The 25618-nt window shown below is 45.6% G+C and overlaps 2 protein-coding genes across 2 annotated transcripts in view; both read right to left on the reverse strand.

Annotated features, from left to right (window-relative positions):
• Nucleotides 1-25618, reverse strand: part of LOC308335722 (signal recognition particle receptor subunit beta-like) — a 398251-nt gene that overhangs the window by 202045 nt on the left and 170588 nt on the right. The gene's annotated exons all lie outside the window — the stretch shown is intronic.
• fgf11a (fibroblast growth factor 11a) overlaps nt 1-25618 on the reverse strand; it is a gene marked incomplete at both ends in the record, with an annotated part of 160471 nt that overhangs the window by 57054 nt on the left and 77799 nt on the right. Inside the window, one exon of the mRNA XM_080792300.1 lies at nt 1655-1765. Coding sequence (XP_080648426.1) covers nt 1655-1765 — 111 coding nt within the window. The remainder of the gene's footprint in view (nt 1-1654; nt 1766-25618) is intronic.

The following is a 25618-nucleotide window of genomic DNA, read 5'->3' on the forward strand; positions in this document are numbered from 1 at the left end:
GGGGTGCGGGGGACCCTCTAGGGCATGGGGGTGGGCAACTTTGATGATGGAGAGGTGCCACTATTATTTCCACACTCATTCCGGAGGGCCACATTGCATATTTACATGTCGTATAGCAAGAAATAGCTGGTCTATACAAGCTCGAAACATGTCGCACTTGTCGCAGTGCGATGCATTTTGAGCGTCTAGATCAGCTATTTTTGCTATATTTGAATTGAAATGATGAATAATGTTTTTCCATTTTTGAATTTGGAATCCTGAAAAGTAACCGTTTTATTTAATTTCAAATGCATTTGGTTATAGTTATGTTAACTTTATGAACTAAATACAAATACGTTGGACGCAAAACAATAAAGTAATTGTAAGTCATGTTTGCATGTTTGGAATTGTATAACAGCTGAAATCAATAATATCAGTATTCTGATATTATAACTTGCATGTGGCCCCCATGTATGCCCTATAGGGGTCCTTGAAGGGGTGCCAGGATCGGTGCCCTGCTGAATTAGTTCACTATAACCTGTCAAAACCAGTTAAAGCACTTTAACCCTATGTACATACGTGCATCACTTCTAAATCACCTTCTAAATCAAATCTAAATGAGAGCTGTTGATGATCAGCTATTTTAAAAAGTGTGTGGGCGCGCATGTGCATGCGTGCATATGCATACGTGTGTGTGTGTGTGTGTGTGTGTGTGAATGTGAACTGACACTTAACACATAAGACAGCCAAACAGATGGCCCAACGAGGCAGAGAACAGCGGTTTAGGATCAGGAGAGACAGACATTACACACAGTGACACAGATGGGGATTAATGCGTCTGAGTTTGCACAGCGTGTGTTTTTTTAGTTGGCAGTTTTTGGTGTGTGCTTAAACTTTTCACACATCCCTGGAAAAGTATAAGACAAAAGCATTTTTGGAATTGCTTCGTAAAATGTAAAAAGTGCAAAACCTCCTGGTGTGCCGTGTTTGTACTAATTGCTTTTGAAGCGATTGTATCAGAGACAGCGTTTTGTCTGAATGAGTGTAATGAGATGTTGCACCGCAAAAAGTCCACAGTGTTAGTTTTACACTCTATCTATACCTTATTTGCATGTGTTTGTGTACACTCCTAGAGTTACATTAACCCATAATGTCTCCACTATGGTTGGTGGGGGAATTAAACAAGCTTATTTTACACCAAAGAGGTTTGGTGTAGAGCAGTGGTTTTTAAATGCCATATAAATAATGTAAAAATGTACCAGCTCAGTGGCCTTGTGGTTAGAGTGTCCCCCCTGAGACTGGGAGGTCGGGGTTCGATCCCCGGCCGGGTCATACCAAAGACTGTAAAAATGGGACCCAGTGCCTCCCTGCTTGACACTCAGCACCAAGGGTTGGATTGTCCCTGCGACATACTATAGCGTCATGTCCAGGGGGTGTACTTGTACATCAAGCTGCCTCACGCTACAGAAACAGGAGATAGGCTCTTGCCCTGTGGGCCCCATGGCTCGGCAAGGCTACTTACTTATATAAATAATGTACCTTGATATGAAAACGGTTGAAAACCACTGGTGTAGAGGGAATAAAGAGTGAACATACACTAGTAAGAATATAACACTCAGGAGGATCTTGCAGAGTGTGTGTGTGCGTGTGTGTGTGTGTGTGTGTGTGCACGTACAGAAGGAGCTGCTTTCGTCCTTTGTGCCTTCCATGGTGCCATCCGGCTTCATCTGGAGGTAGAAGCCGTGCCTGCAGTACAGCCGCGTGACGATGCCTTTCAGCTGGGGCTCTGCAGCGCGGGACCACACACACACACACACACACACACACACACACACACACACACAGCAACACGTTAGCACCACCACCACAATACACAATCTATACACGTTAATGTGAGAGAAGCACACGCATGCATCTGCTGTTTCTAACTGTTTTTGAGCCTTTGAGTTCAGTGAAGAGAGAGAGGGGAGAGAGAGTGTGAGAGAGAGAGAGAGAGAGAGAGAGAGAGAGAGAGAGAGAGAGAGAGAGAGAGAGAGAGAGAGAGAGAGAGAGAGAAAGAAAGAGTATGGGAGTGACATGCAGAAAATGGTCTGGATCAAACCGGGGACTGCAATGTCGGGCACTCAGATCAGTGAACCAATATTATACAACACTTCATGCACTACCCGCCCCTCTATACCACTGGCTGGGCCAGGCTAGTAAAACCATAACAAAACTACAGTAAAATCAAATTGGGGACAAACATTTTGTTCCCAACACACACACACACACACGTGTGTGTGCGTGTGTGCGGATAGCGACATTTGTGTTGACTGTGGCCTTCAACAGTTCAACAGGATTGATGGCACCTTGGAGTGTGGTTACTGTAAAAAGGGACTTGCTCCCAAGGCAGGTTTAAGAGAGGGAAACTGTGTGTGTGTGTGTGTGTGTGTGTGTGTGGTGCGTGCGTCTTTGCGCGCGTGTGTGTGTGTGGGCGGGCGGGTGCGTGTTTGCGTGCGTCTGTGTGTGTGTGTGTGTACATGCGTGCGCTGTGCGTGTGTTCAGGCGTACGTATACATTTGTGTGCTAGTAACGAGCAGCTAAGTGGGGAAAGCTTCATCAAAGATGGATGGCTGTAGAGAGAGCAGCCTCGTCACTGCCATGGAGCTCAGAACATGAGGGAAAAATGAAAGTAACAGCAAACCATGCCGACACTCACATCAACCCTATAGTGTCGCCGTTCTCGGTCGCTGTCCCGACCGACATTATAGCCAAGCTCACAACTATCACGTCGCGATGCATTGTGAGCTTATATATCGGCTATTTTCAGCAAAGAGTGTAGTGGGGGAAGGGGAGCAAGTGTAGACCCAATGGGGGACCCTGGTGAACTAAGTAGCTATGGGGTTTAAGTTAATGAAACATTGAACCCTTCAAAGGCACACGTTAAGACAAACAGATACTGTACAACATCCACGGAAATCCTAAATGCCACAAGGTGGAGACTGGGGAGGTGGAGGGAGTTTGATCAGTGACAAGCTATACGGAAGAGGTGAACGCCCTTATATAGTGGAGTCTCCCTGGGTGGACCACCAGATATAGGTATAGGTTCCTCCACAAGCGAGAGGACAGACAGAGACAGACAGAGGACAGCGGAGACGTCTGGGTGACGTCATCGGAGCCCGCTACATTCCCCCAGACACGTCCTTAATCAGACAGATCTCTCCCCCAGCTGCGCGGTGAACTTGAATTGAACTCTATACAAACTTGCCGCCCTCCCGTCAGTCAGTGTTTGTGCTCTAATAGCGGTGTGGTTGGACCTACTGGCGGTTAAGAGACTCCCTCCTCCTCATTCTCTCATAAAAACTAAACACAGAGTGTGACATGTCATACAGCACGACCTCTGATGAGGCGTCCTAAAAAGGACCACTAAAAAAAAGGAGCCGGATAAATATGGACAGCGACATGTAAACGGAGGCCTTAATCCTCACACTCACTGGTGGCCCGAGACGGTTTAAGTGAGAAAGACAGTTTGCTTTCTATTCCCCGCGGCACGCACAGAGTGGGAGACCACTCATGTAACGTGTAGTTTATATTCAACAGACTGTCTTACCCGAGTTGCATTGTTTACCAGCGGGTCCCCAGACTGGAACCCCGCGCACAAGAACTTTAAGTTATGACACATTGACTGTTGGGCTGCCTATTGAAATCCAATGCTTCGTTACGTATTCTTAATAAATATCGCCCCGCACGTCTCCTGTGACTTGGTTTGAGCTATAGACACCACAATATTTAAAATGTATAAATATATTCATGATTTATACATTTTTGACCATCACTGATGGTTCAGTTTGATCAGTGAATAGCCAACATATAAATGGATAAAGCAAATGGTTGTAATTTGGGAATTACTGGCCACACTGAAGCACTGGCCTATAGTGTCCGACATGTATGAGGACAGACAGGGTGTCTGAGTGTAGCTGGCACTTGGCCTGGCTTGACAGAGAGAGGAGGGGAGGGAAAGTGTCCAATTTTCACCACTGCGGGAAGCCACCAACATTATCTTAATTCCTCGTCTTTATAGTCAAGTGTCGGATGCTAGCTCATTACAGCTTTAGCTAAGCCCTGACATCCGCTTATTTGTCAAAGAGCCGCTATGTAATTTCCCCTCAAAGTCCACGCGCTGATGTAACGAGCCGCTAGTACTGTATGTCATTTCCCTTCAAAGGTCCACAGGCTGATGCGACGTGCCTAATTGCATTTGGTTGTCTCTCTCTCTCTCTCTCTCTCTACCAGTGAGATTGAAGCTCTCTCTACCAGTGAGATTGAAGCTCCATAACCACTAAACGATCAAATCCCAACCATCAACGGATGCCAAAAGACTAGACGCAGAAGGTCAAAAGTGGAGTGAGGTAATCTGCAATATCCTGAGTTTTAATCCCAAATTAAGCTTCAGAACGAACACACACACACACACACACACACACACACACACACACACACACACACACACACACACATGTGTTTGTACCACATCCAGTACATAAGTACATAAGAGGAGATTACTGACGGTTTGGATGACCTCTGTGCGGACTGTTTACTGTTTACTTAGATTTGTATGTTTTTAGAGTCAGTTCTCATTTCCTGGTGGATATCTAACAATTCAACATTGCTTTCGGTACTCCAACTGTTTCATGTCAAGGTCATGAACCCCCTACATTAACACTGTGCGTTGGTTTACGTCTCTTGCAGTCCAACATGAGTCGCACACTAGTTTGTTCTGCGTTCCGGACGGTTTAAGGCCCCAGTCTACCATTACAAATAAACACTCAAGGCCACAGTACCACCAAGGCTCGTGAAAATAGTAACGAGTGTCTGGAAGAATACGGCGTACTGGCTGTAGTTATTGACCTGTTTCCAATGTCCCATAATTGTGTTTTGTGTGTGCATATAACTTCCTCTTCCTCTGTTGCCAGATTTTGCAAGTGGCCAGGTCTATGAAAACAAGCAAGCACACATGAAAATAGCATATCTACAAGCTCACAGCGATAATACAGCCTACCTATCCCTCTATAAAAAAAGAAAGGCGAAAGCCACAAAAAATATATCTTAAAAAAAAAGCTGAACATAGGATGAGCTATATAATAAATTGTCATTAATTTGACATAGAATTAATTACATAATCACAGAGATGCAAAAAGATACTCACTGACAATCTTTGTCAAGGAAAAAAGGACATCTGTCAGTCTGCCTTCACACACACAAAACTGAAGTGAAGACACTAGTGTGCTGCACTGCTAAGAACAATCTAGGACAGCTTGAGCAGGCTCAGCAGAGACTTGATTACACAATGACAAACACCTGTCCTAAAACAAGGCACCCTCTTCCCAATAACTTGCAAAACAGCACCACCCACTGGCGGACATAGTCTCAGCCAGCACACTCCCCAGTCCCACCTGACATCAATAACATGTCAGAATTACATTTTCTTCACATTGTCCTCGTTATCAGTGATGGGCAGGAGGAGTACAGTTGGACCACCCCTTCTTGTATGTTAGGCCTATCTGAGTGCCACTTCCCGTGTGTTTGTAGAGCAGAGAGGTACTTATTCTTCCAACGATGCTATAGAAGACATTTGAGAGATGTTGCACGGTGCCTCCACTGGCGCTTGAATGGTTCACCTTCATCAAAATGACCATGGAGGTTTTGATGGCACTCACTCCAATCTTCTGGGTCAGGAGGCTATAGCTGGTGTCAGGACGAGAGGGAAGATTGGGTTGGTATACAGTAGATAGTGGATACAGCTATATAAGATGTCGCTTTTCTTCCTCTGAAGGCGAGGCGTTGACTGGCTTGCTGTTTGTTATTGGGGAGGCGTGATCGTGGGGAGTGGGAAGGCAGTGGAGCCACCCAACTGTTTGTGTCATCCTGATAGACTTCCTTTGGACTGTTTGGTTTTTCATCTGCATTTGTACTTTGTTTCTCCCATGACATCCTCAGTCAGCCTGTTTGGTTGACCAAGGACGGGACAATGAGGTGAGGAATGAGGACAGTATATGGGCAGCTTCTAGGGGTTGCAATTTCATTGTGTGGCCCTCATGTTAATATCAGAATACTGATATAGTATTGATTTCAGATGTTAGGATTCCAAACCCACTTCATGACTAGTATTAAATGACTAGTACTTAATGACTAGTATTAAAATGTTGTCTTTTTGTGTCCAATATAGTTATGTTAATAGTTCATAAAGTTAACATAACTATAACTAAATGCATTTGAAATTCAATTAAAAGGTTACTTTTCAGGATTCCAATTCAAAAATAGCAAAAAATTATTCAGGTTTTCAAGCTCAAAACGTGTCGCATTGCGACGTTTTGAGCTTGTAGATCGGCTATTTTTTCTAGAACAGTAATATGCAATGTGGCCCTCTGGAGTGAGGGTGGAAATATAGTGGCCCTCTCCATCGTCAAAGTTGCCCACCCCTGCTCCAGACAATGGCATCTATCTAGACTTTACTTTTGTCCCAGAGGGCATTGCTCTCTGCTATGCTTAGAACATTTCCCCTATTATGCAAATATGCTAAAATGAGCAAGCAAGCCTGCTCAGACTGCAAGCAATCTGGCGCAGTGTGGTTCTCATGGCGACCATTCTCCCATGTCAAGGACTCACAGAAGAGAAGTTATTTTTTAACTTTTTTTATTATAATTTTTATTACAGAAGTCTATACTGTACTGTAGGTGGGGAGAATATTCATTCTTATACATTCTCTCATAAGGCAAATTTCTACCTGGTGATATGCTGTATTAGTCGATCAGTCCATGGATATACTTTACTCTGATCGAATCCTACAGGTGCCGAATAAACCATGTTTGCATCTAAACAAAAGGGGGGCACAGGACTCAAGGTACGGACGGAGGGCCTAGTATATCTTTTATGGATGCAAAATGCAGTCTTTCAACATGTATTATGGCTATATTATTAATACATTCATGACACAATTAACTTAAATAATCTAAGACAAACGCTATAAGGTTTGGGTCTAGGCTTTTTGAGGTCCACCCCTACCTTGACAAGGCAAGGCAAGGCAAGGCAAGGCAAGGCAAGGCAAGGCAAGGCAAGACATCAGTCATGAGTTCCACTATTCCCCCCCACAATACAAAACTCCTGCCGAAGCCTTTGGACGTTCTTTCATTTCCCTAACGCAGCAGGGAAAGCTCCATGCAGCCCGGGCTGAATAAGGCTTCTGAGCGCAGAGCGCTGCTGACAGAGGGGAATCGCCACTGACCCAGGGTTACAGCGTCGAGGCATGGGAACACAAGCTACTGTAAAACAATCTACCTGCTGTCCACCGGCGGAGTGGAGGTGAATGTAGAACTACTACACAGTCAAAGTGTTCTGTTAACTGGGAGAGACGCCTGAGTTAACCCGTTTTGACCTGAGATCAGATTCTAAAAATGTTCTTCTACATCCTGACAGTTTTCTGAAAAAGCTATGTTTCTATGTGTCAGTGGTTCTTTGATTTGTCAAAAATAGCAGACCTACAAGCTCGTAGCGCGCCACTCGGTGGCGCAATGAGGCGAAACTGCTTAAAGCCAGATTCATGAAGTTTCGTCAAACTGCCCCAAAATCGCCGATCTGCAAGCTATAGTATATAAAGTATAAATAAAAGCATTAGAACATTAAACAAAACAGAGGGGGCGATACGATGTGCGACTCGAGTGTGTGTGTGTGTGTGTGTGTGTGTGGACAGTCCTTATGCAATGCCATTCTAAACATGCAAGGCCAATTATAAAGTCCCTGAGCAGAGCCGCACAATGCATGACACTTGGACTCCGAATGTTATTACTATCATAACCTTCAGTACGTGTGTGTGTGGGTGGGTGTGCGTGCGTGCGTGCGTGCGTGCATGCGTGGGCGCCTATGAGAATGGCCCGTGACGCACACACGCACGCACACACACACACACACACGCACACACGCACACAGGAGTCCAGATCGATGTGGAAAAACAGACTCACCCCTGTGCTGTCCTCTCTCTATACTGGCCGTACTTAAAAGTTCCGTGCTAGAAATAGCCAATCCACAAGCCCAGCGATGCGTTCATGGGAGCTTGTAGATCGCAGACTTCCAGCAGTGTGCAACACACCCACGCACAGCAGCTATACGCATCAATCAGGCTTTATAGTATATACGTTCTGCCCCAGCCACCTCCGTCCAAACTTTGCTATACGTTTTTTGAAACGGTAAGTATAAGTCACACACAAACTTTCCCTTTCAACCCCCCCCCCCCCCCCACCGCCCCATCTGCTCTTCCCGACTTTCATCTCTGCCTCTAGTTCTCACGCCCACGCCCCCCTCCCCCCCCCCACCCACAACCCGACTCCTCTGTGAGTAATGCGGATTGGATCGCTGCGAATACAGTCGTATATCAGCCAATCAGCAGGGGGATTCTGACTGAGTCATTACTTTCCCTCTCTGGTTGAAAGAGAGAGAGAGAGAGAGAGAGGGGGGGGGGGGGGGGGAGGTGTGGGAGAACATCAAAAAGGAGAACGAGTGAGTGGGAATAGCGCGCCGGGGAGGGGAGGAGGAGGGGGAGGAGAGGGAAGAGGAGGGATGGATGGATGTTGTGGTGGGTGCGGCGACACGGTTATTTCATTAGCGGAGAGATTCACACTCTAAATAAAAGAGCAGGGGAGCGTCACGCTTGGTCAGCGCGAGACGCCAATAAAGCGGCCCGCTTATAAGCGCCGCTGTTATTTCACTCAGCGAGGAGGCCTACATGCGTGTGTGTGGGGTGGAGGAGGGACCTGGGGCCGAGGGTTAGGGAGAGAGAGAGAGATGAGTAAACGTTTGTGACCGTCACACCCCAGGAGGCCATGCACGGCGGTACAAAATGTCCTCTCCCGGCCCACGTCACAGTGGACATGGTGCTGTGTAGATGTCCCATGGCGCTGTACAGAGGACCGCCTACACCGTAAAAAATGTCCCAAACATGCAGCGGTCACTCCACGCATGCTGTTTGTGTTCCGCTACAGTGACAGTAGCTATACAGTAGCTGCTGCTGCTACTACTGCCTTGTTTTATAGGACAGGTGTTTGTCATTGTGTAATCAAGTCTCTGCTGAGCCTGCTCAAGCTGCTGCTGCCGTGGAAGGTGGAAGTGAAAAGCTAAACCCAAACCCGTCCTCCCATTGATCTGAGTCAGGTTATCCAAATGGACCCTTATAAGCCCAAACCACACCACTTATTGCAACAAAACCGTTTTAAGGTCAACCACACCAATGTAACTCGATGTTGGGCTTTAAGGGTCTGTAACTCTGAGAGTATACAAATGGAACCAAATGGACCCTTACGAGTCTGTAACTCTGAGAGTATACAAATGGAACCAAATGGACCCTTAAGGGTCTGTAACTCTGAGAGAGTATATACAAATGGAACCAAATGGACCCTTACGGGTCTGTAACTCTGAGAGTATACAAATGGAACCAAATGGACCCTTAAGGGTCTGTAACTCTGAGAGAGTATATACAAATGGAACCAAATGGACCCTTACGGGTCTGTAACTCAGAGAGTATACAAAATGGAACCAAATGGACCCTTACGGGTCTGTAACTCAGAGAGTTACGGCTTCTGTAACTCTGAGAGTGTGCAAATTAAACCAAATGGATACTTACGGGTCATGCCTAGAATAGGGACTCTAGGGTTCATGTGGTTAATTCATTTTTAATTGCACTCAACCTGATGTTCATTGTCAATTATGAACTGCACATGCACGCACGCATGCACGCACACACACTCACATCCACACGCACACACTCACATCTACACGCACGCACGCACCCAGACACGCACGCACGCACGCACGCACGCACGCACGCACGCACGCACGCACGCACGCACGCACACACACACACACACACACACACACACACACACACACACACACACACACACACACACACACACACACACACACACACACACACACACACACACACACACACACACACACACACACACACACACACACACACACACACACACACACACACACACACACACACACACACACACACACACACACACACACACACACACACACACACACACACACACACACACACACACACACACACACACACGCCAATCACCCATTACACACACAGATAGCTCCAGGCTTTTTGACGTTCATTAGTTTTACTATTCCATGCATGCATCCTCATTGGCCGACTCAAAATATCCTCCGTGTGCCTTTATAAGCCAGTGAATAAATATATGTAAATATAGCTCTGGTAAATAGATCTTTGGCACTTTCTTTTTTTTTACCTAAGTAAATGGTAAATTACTTTATCGCCTTTTATCCAAGGCGCTTTACAGAGATTGTGCATTCACACTGACCGATGCCAGAGGAAACCACGCAAGGCACCAACCTGCACATCGGGAGCAATTAGTAAGTAAGTAAGTAAGTAAGTAAGTAAATTCTATTTATAGAGCACTTTTCGAAACAAGGTTACAAAGTGCTGAACAGTGACACAATATAAAACAATCAGGTTAAAACAAACATAGTAGTAAAATAATGCAAGAAATATATATATATACAAAAACACGTACATACACACATACATATACACATGTAAATGTACACATATAATTAGGGGTCGAGAGTCTTGAGGACACTTGGACACTAACTCTGGGGGAGCCCACAGGGTTCGAACCGGGAACCCTGCAGTTGCCATCCGGTCACTATACCACTGAGCCACTGCCGCCTGTAACAGTAACTATATTGAAATACTCTGTCACAACTAAGTAAAAGGGACTGTGATTAAAATTTCGCTTGAGTAAAAGTACAAAAGTACTGGCCTTAAAATATACTTTAAGTACCAAAAGTTAAAGGGCTAATTATGAAGAAACAACTTTGAACTAGTAACTAAAGATTCTAAAACTAAAAAGTAAAAAAAGGAATAGTAGGGGAGTAATCAAGCACAATATTTGCATCGTAGAGTAGAAGTATAAAGTACATAAAAACAAAGACAGAAAAGTACCTTAAAAATTGTACTTAACCCATTTTGGTGCGGGAAGCCCTTTTGGTGTCAGCATTATGTCATGCTTCAGCTATTGAAAAATAGCAGATCTACAAGCTCATAGCGCGCCACCGAGTGGGGCGCTATACGAGCTTGTATAGGTCTGCTATTTCTGAAAAATCGAAGAGCGACTGACATTTTTTTAATCTGATCTCAGGTCAGAATGAAAACTGTCAGGATGTAGAAGACATTTTTTAGAATCTGATCTCAGGTCAGAATGGGTTAAGTAGCCTACACAGTACTTGCATCAATGTGCCTCCCAGCACGGCACCCTCTCTGATGGCTAATAAGCTTGTTACTCCTCACCGCCTCCAATATCGTCCTCCACGCTCGCATCCCAGCCCCAAAGCCATTAATCCACAGACAGACATATGGATTTTACAACTGCTAATATTTCATCTTCGAGCATTTATTGCATCCAACGGGAGGGCCACGAGTGCAATAACGTGCCGCGTGTTATCGAAAATCCAAGCTGATTTTGGGGATGTGTGGGAATAATAATTTGTTTTTGTTTGGCGGGTGGAATCCTCGTATGTCCAAAAGCTGATACTTTTCAGGATTCAAATTCCAAAATAGCAACAAACAAAAAAAGCTTGTAGATCAGCTATTTTTGCTACTTCTTGTCTGACAAGGTAGTATGATGAAGTAGGGCAGTAAAAGAAAAAAAATATATATATATAAAAAAAATGGAGATAAGAGGTTTCTGCCCGACCCCCTAAATACACTAATAGACTCTCATGAAGCGTGATTCATACTTAGTTATGCATCCATGTCTCGCACCAAAAATTGCTGATCTACAAGCTCACAAGGCATCACACCGCACCACCTTTGTGAGCTTGTAGATTGGCGATGTTGTTCCTGCACGACACTGACGCGCAAAACTGAACTAAAGTGCATATCAGTCAGGGCATATATAACTCTATATACGAACTATAAACATGCAGTTTCAAGGAGACTCGGGGGCAGCAGCTGCTGCATTTTCATACCTTCATATCTGGCTATATTTACGTTAAGTGCGCCGTTAAATTGCATAAAATTATCCCATTCTGTGCGGGAACCCCTTTTGGTGTTAGCATTATGTTATGCTTCAGCTATTGAAAAATATCAGATCTACAAGCTCATAGCGCGCCACCGAGTGGCGCGCTACGAGCTTGTAGGTCTGCTATTTTTGAAAAATCGAAGAACGACCGACATAGAAACATAGCTTTTTCAGAAAACTGTCAGGATGTAGAAGACATTTTTAGAATCTGATCTCAGGTCAGAATGGATTATAAGGGTGGCTCTTTGTGGCCCGGGCCTGACATTGAGTAATGGCAGTGAAGACGGGGGGGGGGGGGGGGGGGGGAGCCTATATGGTAATGGCCATATTTACTGGGACCATCCATCATCTCCAAACCGCCAACATCAGGCTCATTCCTCATAGGAGGAGGAGTGGTCCGCAAAAGGGCCCGCGACGTACGGCTTTCAAACAAACTGCTCCTCTCTCTCTCCTTCTCTTTAGATCAGGTCTCTCTCTCTCTCTGTGTTCCTCACTCCACTTCATTCTCTCTCAGTCTGTCTGTCTGTCTAGCTCAGTCCCGCCTTCTGTCTGACAGTCTCTCTCTCTCACTCCCTTTCTCCACTTCATTCACTCTCCCTCTCTCCATCTGTCTGTTCGTCTGTCTGTCTGTCTGTCTAGCTCAGTCCCGCCTTGTCTGACAGTCTCTCTCTCTCTCTCTCTCTCCTCTCTCTCCTCTCTCTCTCTCTCTCTCTCTCTCTCTACTGCCCCCCCCTCCCCTTTCTCCAACTTTCTCTCCCTCTCTCTCTTCCACTGCAGTCCCAACTTTAGCTTTTAAGAAAATCAATAGTGATGAAAGTGATAAAGTGCGAATCCATTTAGGCTCCAGAGTTGACCAGGCCCCGGCCGGGCCCCTGTTAAGGGGGGGCCAATGTATTTGGTAAGAGATTAAACTAATCAAATGACAAGGACCCTGTATACCGGTAGGACAGGGCAGTGATTGGTTCTCCCTGGGGGGAACCAATCCGGACGGCGACGGCCGTGAGATATATATCACGAGTGGCTGAAGGGAAGGTGACAGTTAGCCAATGAATGACGAAGACACACTTCCTGGCTCCTTCCCCGGGGGAGATGAGTGGTCGGCCAGAAAGTGAAGCAGAAACGTATAGCCCAGCTCAGCCGAGGGCAGGTTTGACTTGTTGAACATCTCATTCTAAATGTGTCAAACTCAGGACTCTGAATTCCACCGGAGAATCAATGCAACAATGCAATGTGATAGAAAGCCTGCACGAGAAGAATAGAATTTCCTCACACTTTTTTTACAACAATGGGTTGGGGGGGGGGGGTGGGGGGGGTGGGGGGTGGGAAGGTTAATGGGATTATTTGTATTCTGATGACAATCTCTCTAAGTGAGCCACTACAAGAGGAAAGGGCCGTGCGGGGGGGGTCACCCAAATCTGTCGGCTTCAGTCTCCACGGAGTCAGGAAACACACTCTGACAGTTCCGTTGCATTTTGAGATAGCGGCATGTGTTGTTTGCGAGTCACGTCTTTGGCCTAAAGGTGGGGCAAGGGGACATGTCTTGTGGCGCACATGCAGCACACGCCATTGAATCCAGTCAGTTGATATAGTAGTCACTTAGTTTGGTTAACCCATTTTGACCTGAGATCAGATTCTAAAAATGTCTTCTACATCCTGAGAGTTTTCTGGATGTTTCTATGTCAGTCGTTCTTCGATTTTTCAAAAATAGCAGGGCTATGAGCTTGTAGGTCTGTTATTTTTCAATATCTAAAGCATAACATAATGCTAACACCAAAAGGGGTTCCAGCCCAAAATGGGTTTGATCACCACACATTAAGGTGGAAAAAAGGAAATGGTACCTTTTCTCGCACGCACGCAAGCACACACACACACACACACACTCATTCATTGTCAATGGACATAGGAGGGGCTAGCACCCCTCAAAAATTACTCCTGTGTGAAGTGAGGGACGCACTTATCATCATACATCATCATACGTACATCACGTTCCGTGCTCAACCAATCAAATCATCACAAATGTCATTCCGGCCAATCACTTTTGCGGTCTTCACTTTTCTGCCCTCACTTTTATCTTCATCAATATGTACTTTGCTCAACCAATCAAACCATCGCTATGGGCTGATCAGCCAATCACAAGACAATGTTTGTGTTCACACAACCCGGAAAGCTGGTCATATAGGAGGGGCTAGCGCCCCTCGCCCCCCTCAAAGAAAATCACACTTTGTGTGAAGTGAGTGCGCCTCACTTCTTTAAACAACCATCGAACTCGTTCGTTCGTTTAAAGTGCTCTAAACAAACATTAGAAATCCCATAGACTTGGCTGCAACATAATGTCACGTGGGGTGCTGTTTTTTTACGTCATTAAAAGTCCATAGACTTGGCTGCCATGTTTTCTAAAGCCAGACGTTTGGAGAGGTTAGCGCCCCTCAAAAAAAACACAGAATGACTGCAAATAATAGTAAAGAGAGTGTGAGAATGAGAGAGAGAAGAGATTGATTGATTGGAGGAGGAGGAAACCAATGAGCTGGAGAGATAGGGTATATACAGTACGCATGTGTAGCCGATCTAACCTGGATACGACAGGGAAGGAAATGAGAGAGAGAGTAAACAGGAGCCAAGATAACAGGCTGAAGATGCTGAAGGATGAAATGATAACCTCATCAAAGCAAAGCAAAACAAAGAGACAGAGATAGATCAGGGGGAGAGAGAGAGAGAGAGAGAGACACACACACACACACACACACACACACACACACACACACACACAGATAGCAGTGTGTATGTGTATAGAGCGAGGGCGGTATATAATGGAGGTTTATCCCAGGCCTTTTCACTGATGTTAATTACAATAACGATCAGTTAGGACAAAAAAAAACCCTGGTGTCTGCATGGACTCTGGACCACAGCCAACAGCTGACAGCACCTGAGAGCAGAGGAGGAGGAGGAGGAGGAGGAGGAGGAAGAGGAGGAGGAGGAGGAGGAGGAGGAGGAGGAGGAGGAGGAGGAGGAGGAGGAGGAGGAGGAGGAAGAGGAGGAGGAAGAGGAGGAAGAGAGGATACACAGATAGAGTGAGGTGAAGGGAAGGGGAAGGGGGGGACGCAGTGGATGCATGGGGAAAACAAAATACAGGATAGATAGAAGGGCCCATGCGGGGGGGGGGGGGGGGGGGACGACGACGACGACAGAAAGGAAGAATGCAGTGTGCTGCCAGGAGGGACATGGAGGAGGATGAAGGAAGAGAGGGGAGGAGAGGAGAGGAGAGGGGGGACAGATGAAGGAGAAACAAAAACGAGAGGAATGGTCCATGCAGGGCTGTGGGAGGAGTGAGTGAATCAGCAAAGACACAGAGAGGAGAGAGAGAGAGATTGAGAGAGAGGGAGAGAGAGAGAGAGAAAGGGCAGACAATCATGAAGGACGGCCAGACCTCTTCCCAAATCTCTTCCCTAAATGCCGATTTATATACTTCGCCGTACAACCATGTCGGCTCCACGACAACAACTAATTTGAGCACTCGCATATTAAGCCGTTTGCGTCCTATACCTATATATATACCTTCCCTCATAATATACTCCCTTCCTCTTTCCCTATACGAGCGGGGCTTCCTTCTCTTCCCCACATCCCCTTCCCCTTCCCCTTTCCAGTTCCTGTTGGCGGGGAGGCCGGCAGGAAGGCATCACAGCAACGCGTCTTTTTTTATCTCAGGTCGACTGAAGAAGAAGTTTGGCATGGAGTCAAACGGTTTCTATCAGAGAAACAACCCTGACTGTTGCATCATCATCAGTGCCTGCTACTGTACTACATGTATATGGGAACTTGCCCTGAACCACAAAGTAAGGCTGCAGGGAGGGTCATGCACGCTGACAACCGAGCGCATGCAGCGCATGTGAGCCTCCCTCCATCCTGTAGGACACAGTACTGTGTACGACAGAAGTTGTTTCAGCAAAGACCGCCGCAGGCTTCAAAGCCCCTATACCCATCCCATGGAGTCTCAGATGCTATAGCATGTGGTAATATGCCTTCATAGACAGGAAAACGAAAGGTTGGGAAACGCTATAGCATGCCCCTATACACTCCCCATCTGTCTGAGGTCAGAGGCAGTGTGTTAAACAGTGGTGGAAAAGTACAACTCTACTGTAAGTAGATTTACTTACTGTGAGTACTGACATTGAGCACACTTTTGAGGTATACTTGTGCGTTACTTGAGTATTTCTAATTCCCGATACTCTCCACTATACAGCTGCGTCTCAGAAACTTTAGTTACTAGTTACTTTGGCGATTTAAATTTTGATTAGAAAACATGCATTAACTACTTCAACCCTAGATCGGCTATTTTCAGAAGATTTTGTAGACATTTTTGAGCCCTCCTATATATACAGGTTTAAAGTTTGTTTTGAGTAAAAAATGCCATTGACAATGAAGGGAAAATGTCCCTAACACAAACTTTAAATGCCTGTAACAATAAAGAGAATTTAATGTTTGTTTTGACATCATTTGTTTTACATCATACCATTACGTACATCACCTAATCAGCATGAGTTAGACTTTAATATATTAGCCCCTCACTTCACACGGGTGTGATTTGTGTGAAATGGGACATTCTGCAATATGAGTACTTTAGTACTTTAAGTACATTTTGATGGCGATATATACTGTATTTGCACGTTTACTTGAGCACATTTTGAATGCGGGTCTTGTACTTGTAACGGAGTACATCTACTGTACATTGCAGCATTGATACATTCACGTACCTATAAGTACAACATTTGAGTACTTTTTCCCCACCGCTGGTGTTAAACTGCAGGGCAGGTCTCTTCAGAGCCTTTACTTACACTAATAGCTTTATAACGTCACAAGTAAGACCCTTGCACACTCAAGTATAAGCACCTCAAGTGATGACCAACATGCCGCCAAAGCGTTCTTGATCTTGGCAACTCTCCCTCTGTGGCCCTCTTCCCCCGCAGAGGTCTCTTGTTTACTCCTCATATAAACCTCCCCAACTATCCGTCATCTGGTCTTAGTCAGCAGCTCCGCGCAACTTTCAGGAAATTAGCCACGTCACACACTGTATACAGCATGTCGCCGCTTACCGCAAAGTGGTGACCTTTACAGAGATAAATACAAGACGTTTCCTCACATAAGTGCTATTAGAGGCAAATACCAAGCCAATTTCCTGCCCGGGCCTTCTCTGGATTATACACTTATTATACCGTAATAATTCACGGGAAGTGCATGCAGCTTGGAAATACCTGTACATCTCCAGATGCAGGGTTTATTCGCCCATATTTTATAGGGATATGTATTTTCGCTGTATACGGAGTTTTGTGGGAGGTTGACAGGAAAGAGACGCATTTCTTTGTCACTTCTCTAAACCCGGGGAGAATTACAAAAAATGAATATGCGGGTCGGGGGAAAAGGGATTTCCTCTCTCAAACCTAAAATACATCTATAGCTGTCTGAATACAATACACATAGCCTGCGTTGTGACTTCATTGACTGAAGTTACTGTATATAGTTTATTGTTTCCATGTGAAGAGGGGGAAATTAGCAGCAGTACTGGAGCAGAGGGTACCATAACCTTCTATTTTATTATGCAGACAAACATATCTACTTCTCACTATGTATTTAGATGTATGCTGACTATAAGTTATAAGTGCTATGTATTTTTGTAATGTCCTCCTGTCCTTGTATTTTTGTGATGACATGTAAATAGAAAGACACAATTCTGTGAAATTGCAAATTGCAAAAAAGTAACAGTGGGCTCGAACAGCTCGCTATACAGATGATGATGATGATGATGTCACACTAACATGAAGTCACAGGGGGCAGAAATAATGAATAACAAGCTTATTGGGGGGGGGGTGCACGCCACGTTCTGAGCTTGCAGATCTGCTACCAGGGCCGGGCCCTAAACCTGCCCTCTTCTGATTGGCCGCGCCAAAAAACCTGCCTCTTCTGATTGGCCGGGCCCAAAAACCTGCCCTTTTCTGATTGGCCGGGGCCCTAAACCTGCCCTTTTCGAATTAGCCGGGCCCAAAAACCTGCCCTCTTCTGAATATCTAATACGTCATTTTCGATACAAAACAGAAGATTGCAGAGCCATCTAACACATTAAAAACCGGGAATAGGGGGCAGAATAATAAATAACAAACTTATTGGGGGTGCACGCCACGTTCTGAGCTTGCAGATCTGCTACTTTTTGTAGGGCGTTAATTTACCAAAAAAAGGGAAAAAAACAGTTGAACATGTACAGCAGATAAGAGGTTAAATTCTGCCCAACAGCAATGATATACAAGATGTTCTCACAAGTATATTAAAAAAAAAAAAAAAGTGTGTGCGTGCGGTGCTGACAGAGATGGATGGGGAAGTGCAGCCTTGCGATGGACAGCATGGTGTGTTTTTGCCTCGGTGACATTTGACCCCGGTGGGGCCGGCCAGCAGTGGACATGCTCCCCCAGTGTGCTTTAGTTAATGACCGCTCACAGTCTGCCTGGCACGCACGGGTCGCACGCACACACTCACTCACTCACTCACGCACGTCTGTATACTTGTGAGAACATCTTAGAACACTTAGTTCATTGCTGTCGGCCAGAATTTAACCTCTTATCTACTGTACATATTCAACCTTTTTGTGTATTTCTATACTTACATATTTTATAAAGAAAATACGACATTTTATGATTGTGGTGGGTAATGGGCCGGTGGTGGGACGGTGAATTGACAATGACTTGACGAATTTAAACGAGCTACAAAATTAGGCCCCCATGCAACTGACAACTTGGGTATGCCGCAAGGACAGGACATCACGCCATATTCACACTTCCTCTTTGCTTGTGTGCGCATGTGTGTGTGTGTGTGTGTGTGTGTGTGTGTGTGTGTGTGTGTGTGCGTGTGCTTGCGTGACGCATGTGTTCCGTCACAGCCTCAGACACATAGCTGAGACGGTCGCCACGTCAACGTCAACACCCAGGAGAGGACGAAGGGATGGAAGCGGAGAGAGAGAGAGAGAGAGAGAGAAGAAAGCCAGGGTTGAAAGAATGTCAAAAGGAGAGCATCAGACAGACAGACAGACAGACAGACAGAAAGCACACTCTCTTATCTCTCTCTTTCTTTCTCTTTCTTTCCTACCTCACTCATCTGTAAACAAACATGCCTTCCTCTTCTCCTCTGCCTTTGGCACAGTGCTGAGACAGCTTTTTTCTCTCTCTCTCTCTCTCTCTCTCTCTCTCTCCTCTCATCCACTGTCAGTCTGTTCCTCTCTCTCTCTCTCTCTCTCCTCCCTGGTGGTGAGTGGAAGCCACGGCAGTGGAACATGGAGCACCATGCTAATCAGCTCTCCCTGTTGTACCAACATCTCTCTCTCTCTCTCTCTATCTAAAGAGTGTCAGGAGTCGTCGAGAGCAGAAACAAACATCTCCTTTCTTTCCTCCCCGTTGATTGCTCTGTATAAGACATTGCGGTTCTCAAACATTTTTACTTTCAAGGACCTCCTATAACTGTTCAAATGGAACCAAATGGACCCGAACCCGCAAGGTTCCATTCGGAACTCCATCCTCAAAGTGGGGTCCAGTCCAGTTCACTTTGAGAAATGACAATGCAGTTGGATGGCCTATATTAGCCCCGTCTGCACTGTGGGTATAGCCTATACTCCGCCCCGTCTCGAAAAAAAGACGGAGGTCTCCCAACCCCAAACCTCACATAAAGGCCCATGATGGGATTTCGGGATGCACACGTCGTATAGATTAGACACACCAACGGACTGACATGCGGACACAACGGTCGGACATGCGCTGCTCCCGTGCTTGCGGTTATGGATGTTGTCGGTCTACTGACATGTCAGACCAGTTAGTATGTCTAAACCAAAGCCTGTACCATGGGATTTCATTGCTATACCATGTGTGCCCTGATGTGATTGGTCCTGGGGAGGAAACACTCACAATGACAAAACAGTTGCGTCATGTCGTTATCAATATGCAAAGTGTCTCTGTTTAGACTTGTGTAAATCCAGCGCATAGCAGGACAGTATGTGTTGACAGACTCAAGCCACTGTACTGCATCCAGACAGCATGTGTGCGTGCGTGCGTGGGCACTGTGCACGCCTGCCTGCGTGCGTGCGTGCGTGCGCCGTGTGCACGTGTATCAGCCCTTTCCCTCTGACAGTTGTTGTAGCAGCATCTTGCCACCAGATTCTGTGTGACACCGCTAATTAGAGACAAGGTGACAGACAGGCTGCACAGCCAGAGATGTCCCCCCCTCACACACACACACACACACACGCCCCCTCACACACACACACAGAAGTAGCCGGGTCCCCTGCCTTCCCCCCGGCCCTTGGGGGGACCTCTTCATCATGACAGGAGGCCCCTAGGGGGGCCGTGGTAACCCAGAGACATGAGGCCGCCCGTCGAGGGACCTGGCAGAGCACCCTCGTATACCAAATCGCTGATTATCGCATAACCTCCTCCCCTTCATGCAAAACAGCTGATCTACAAGCTGCCCCGTTCTGAGCTTGTAGACCGGTGACGAGCCTATAGATCAGGCGGTACAGCCACTGTACTGTACTGTACTGTACTGTACTGTACGTCAGTGTGTGGGCTTTTCTCCCTGTCTCATTGTGTAATAATATCCTTTACACCATAGGCTTCCAATCTAATCTCATGCATCGCTGCTCTTTAATTAAAGATCTGTCCTCAAATCATTCATGCCCCCCCCCCGACCGGTGTTTCTATCTCTAACACACGCAGGCACGCACACACGCACGCAAAGATATCAAACAACACATTTTCACATACGACTATGCGTCCTCTGTACACATATATACTGTAAGCCGAAATGTGCGCACACACACATCCCCTCCTGTGTGCGTTCTCTCTTTGACAGCTTTGCAATTAACCGTTGTCCGTCTGACGGGGTTTCTCTTCAGTCGCTCAGGACTCGATAAGAGAGAGGTGGACACGTGTAAACACACTCCTTATATTGTGAGGGGCTCTAATCCCCCAACTCTGTGTTACAGTAGGTGGCGCGCGCACGCACGCACTCTCTCTCTCATAGTTACTAGGTGGTTTATGTTTCCCAATTTGCAGTTCAGAGATAAGTGCACACAGAAGTATACAACTCTCTCTCTCCCTCTCTCGGTTTCTCCCTGGTTTTCCGTGGGAGTGGATCTATCCCTGCAGCTAGTAAACTGTAATATAATTATACTATTAAAGCGTCTTTACTGAATACTTCATGAATACTAAAACGGGGGACCTTCCCTTTTAAGACCTGGTGGAAGGGAACCCCCCCTCCCTCCCCTCCCCTCCCCCCATGGACCTGTCATCTCCAGCTTGCCCTCTGCTCCCCTTCCATCTGTCCACCTGTTCATCTGTCATTTTACACTCCCCCGCCTTGCGCTCTCTCTCTCTCTCTCTCCCCCCCCCAGGTGGGTGTCACTCGCCCTGCGCTAGCCGCTCATTTATTACAGGTGGTTGAGTGCCAGGGTGCCCAGGCCCGGTGACACAGACACACACACACACACACACACACACACACACACACACACACACACACACACACACACACACACACACACACACACACACACACACACACACACACACACACACACACACACACACACACACACACACACACACACACACACACACACACACACACACACACACACACACACACACATTTTTTACATTTCAAGGACCCCTTGATTCCTTGAAGGACCTCCGTCCCCAATAACTCTGCGAGAACGGGTCCATTTGGTTCTGTTTGTTACACTTCGCAGAGTTCACAGAGGTCCATTTGGGACCGTCTTATAAGGAACCCAGATGGTCCCCTGACTGCACTTTTTGAGAACCATGACTCTTGTAGACAACCCAGAAGTGAGTTATAGCAAAAGGACAAGAAAGGAATTACATTTACACTATCTTCACTGGGTTGTTTTCATTGTATGGGGAAACTTTATATTTTGACTATAAAACACAGAACAAGTGCCACACATTTTTATGCAGACTTGTACAAAATTGGCATTTGGTTTCACAGTCGCCGTACTTCAAATTTCATAGCGCTCGGTTTATCTTTAGAGCGGTGTGTCGTCTGGCGAAGGCGTCTTCTCCGTAGCGTTAACTGTGACTCGGTGGAGATTGAAAAACAGCACGGCCCGACGCTTCGCCAGGAGACGCAGATGAGGAAATAAGTTTCCCAGTCATTGCTAAAAGCGGTTTCGTGAACTTCCCGTGGAAAGCGGGCGCTCCGCGGCGCTTCAAATGATTACAGAAACGGGGCATTAACAAACAAGATAGCCGGCTAATTCCAATGCAATCAATACAGCTGTGGGGGTATATCTTCTCTCTCTCTCTCTCTCTCTCTCTCTCTCTCTCTCTCTCTGTGAATACATTACAGCAAAAAGACAGGGACAAAAAGGCAGTTCAAATGCATTATGGGAGGAATGACCTTTAAATATTTATGTCCTCCTTTTCCCGTTCCCCGGCTCCCACTCTATATTTAAAATTGTCTCGCAAGAGAGCCCTTGAACAGCCAAGAAAGTAAAGCGGATGATTCGTCAGTGGACAAATCAATTTGGCAAGTATCTATGGGTGGCTCTGGGGAGGGGGGGGGGTGGAGGGGTGGAGGACGCAAATCTTTGCAACTGTTGTGGATGGATCCGTTCCCAACTGTTTCTGTTTCAGGGCCCACTTGAAACTCTTGAAGGCGTTCGCCCGGCCCCAACCATCTGGCCTGCACTGCATGGGCCAGATGGGTGGGCCAGATGCGTTGCATGTTTGTGGACCTCTTTAACCCTCAGGCGTCTGGTGTTATTGCTTTATAATGCAATTTGGTGGTCGTGGGTGGGATTTTAACCCGTTTAAGGCCTGACGTAAAAAAAAAAAAAAGAAAAACGTTCGTACTGAAAGAATATATACCGATTCAAAGATGTGTGCCGCATTTTTACGATTTTCCAAAAATAGCAGACCTATACAAGTTCATAGCGCGCCACTCGGTGGCGCGCTATGAGCTTGTAGATCTGCTATTTTTCAATAGCTAAAGTATAACAGAATGCTTGAAACACCAAAAGGGGTTCCCGCCCCAAAAATGGGTTAACCAAGGTATCACTATAGCATTATATACTATATAACTTAAGTTCTTATTGGTATATTTCATTACATGCCATTTTCCCTAACATAATATAGTTTCATATTATTGTTATGTCATAAACATCTCAGCGTGTTGCCAGGTTGGGGCCCCACCCAGCCCCACAGCTTAAGGAATCATGTAAGGACCATAATGGCTGTCATCAAGCCAGTCATTACTGCCACGCGACGTAAAGAGGAGAAAACATGACTAATTGCTTCCTCCTCTCCATGGAGCCCCCAGGGGATTTAACACGACCCAACGGCTCCCCCGACGATGCGACCGACAGTAAGGATGAAGGAAGGGTTGGGTGGGACAGGAGGGGGGGACGGGGGGGACAGGCAGGTTTTCAATAAGCCCTTCGACTCGTATCCCCTTCCACCCCCACCGCTGTGACTTCCCTTCGCCATCATGGCATCGCTGCTTTAATTGAGCGAAGAAGGAGTCAGTGCGATGGAGGGAATCCTCAGCCATTTTGTCTTCTCTAATTGCGCCTCGGTGTGGTTAATTGGTAATTAACGGTAATTGGCAGCAGGGACGATATAAGGCAGAGGAGCTGCGTCTATATACGCCGGACGGGAGGGTTGGGATGCTTGACCTATATTTTGGACTGAGCTTCTAAATCCTAAAATCTTTCTGAAAAACCCATGTTTCTATATGGCAGTGGTGCTCAACCTTTTTCATGCCAAGGACCCCCAGAATTATCTCTATTGGGTCACGGACCCCCCATTTCAAAATATGAAGCTAATATTTTAGTTAAAAATGTTCGCTCTCAAATATATATATTATATATATATATTCAAAGATTTGTGCCACATTTTCACCCCTTTTAAAAAATAGCAGACCTACAAGCTCAAACATCACCGGGAATAAGAGTAATATCAGTATGTGGGTGAACAATGAAATGAACAATGAACAATGAAATGAAGTTGGCAGGCCCTTAGGATGTAGTGGTGGGAAAAGTACTCACATTCTTTACTATTAAGTAAAAGGAGCAATACTGCAGTGTACAGTAGATGTACTCTACAAGTAGAAGTTCAAAAATGTACTCGAGTAAAAGTACAAAAGTATCTGCATCAAAATGTACCAAATGTACCAAAAGTATACTCATTATGCAGAATGTCCTGTTTTACAAGTTGTCAAATATGTAACGATGTCTAGAAATCTTTTGAAAATAGCAGATCTACAAGCTCACAAAAGTGGGGTAGAAGTAAAAAAGTACAGAAAATTTGACCTACTAATAGTAAAGTACAAACACCTCAAACTGTAGGGGAGAGCCGCCTTGGATGTAACGCGTCACGGTTGTAACATGGACGTTATCTCTTGATTGGTCAACGCCACCATGACGCCATCGCGTCAGTATGTGTACAGCAACGTACTCTACGTGCCCAGGAAGTTTGAAGTGTTTACCTTCATCCTGCGGGGAGCTATTGGCGAAAAACTGACTTTTTTCAAAATGCGTATAATTTTACACCTGGAGTATTTGTGTGCTACAAGTTTTTTCTTTGGTGTTGGTGAATAAAAATCCACATGGATGTCTTCATGCTTATGTTCTTCATTAGTTTGCATCGTGTTTAGACGGAATTCACGTTCATTCTGGTCTGTAAGCAACGGCAAAGAAAACTTCGGAGGGAGGGTCAATTGTAACATGTGTTACAAATGGTCCGCTTCCATTCAATGCCATTATAAGTAATATTTACATATTTGACATATTGGCCAATATTATATGTTCTAAAATTGTATTGTATTGTGTAGTGTATTCTAAAATTAGTTTAGGGTTGTATAACATTGTACAACTCAATCAATCAAACGTTTGTTTAATCAATGTATTTCCCCATTGAACTGAAAAAAAAGCCCAAACTGGTACACCCGATACTATTTAATATTTCCCAATATGTTTGATACATTTTCTTATCACATCCATGGTATGAAAACAATGCTAAGGAGTTGCTTCAATGAAATATAATTGCTTTAAGCTGAAAACGATATGTTTAATGGTGTTTTTTAGCGTTGTTACATTTATACTCCATGCTGTTACAATTAATCCGATATGCGCAGCAAATGTAACACTGAAACAGCGTCCACGTTCGGTTTAATAACTCCCGACCTGTTTTATCAAAAAAATAACTTGAAGTGGTTTATGGTAGCTGACATGTGTAGGTCCGTTGCCTGAAAATATTACATGTTTAGCTAAACGGATCTCCGAGTAAAAAAATGAAACGTGCAAAATGTTACATCCAAGGCGGCTCTCCCCTACTTAAGTAAATGTACTTAAGTTGCTTCACACCGCTGGATGTGGATGTGTTTCCGTGAACGCTCAGCCTTGCCACGCGACGCAAAACCACAGGCAACAACAGAAGCCATTTGTCTTCTGGATGTTCTATCAGACAGCCTGAGAGGAGCGCAGAGGAGGCAGAAGAGGT

This window comes from Protomyctophum bolini (assembly GCF_963924005.1).
Source record: "Protomyctophum bolini genome assembly, chromosome: 20".
Taxonomy (NCBI): domain Eukaryota; kingdom Metazoa; phylum Chordata; class Actinopteri; order Myctophiformes; family Myctophidae; genus Protomyctophum; species Protomyctophum bolini.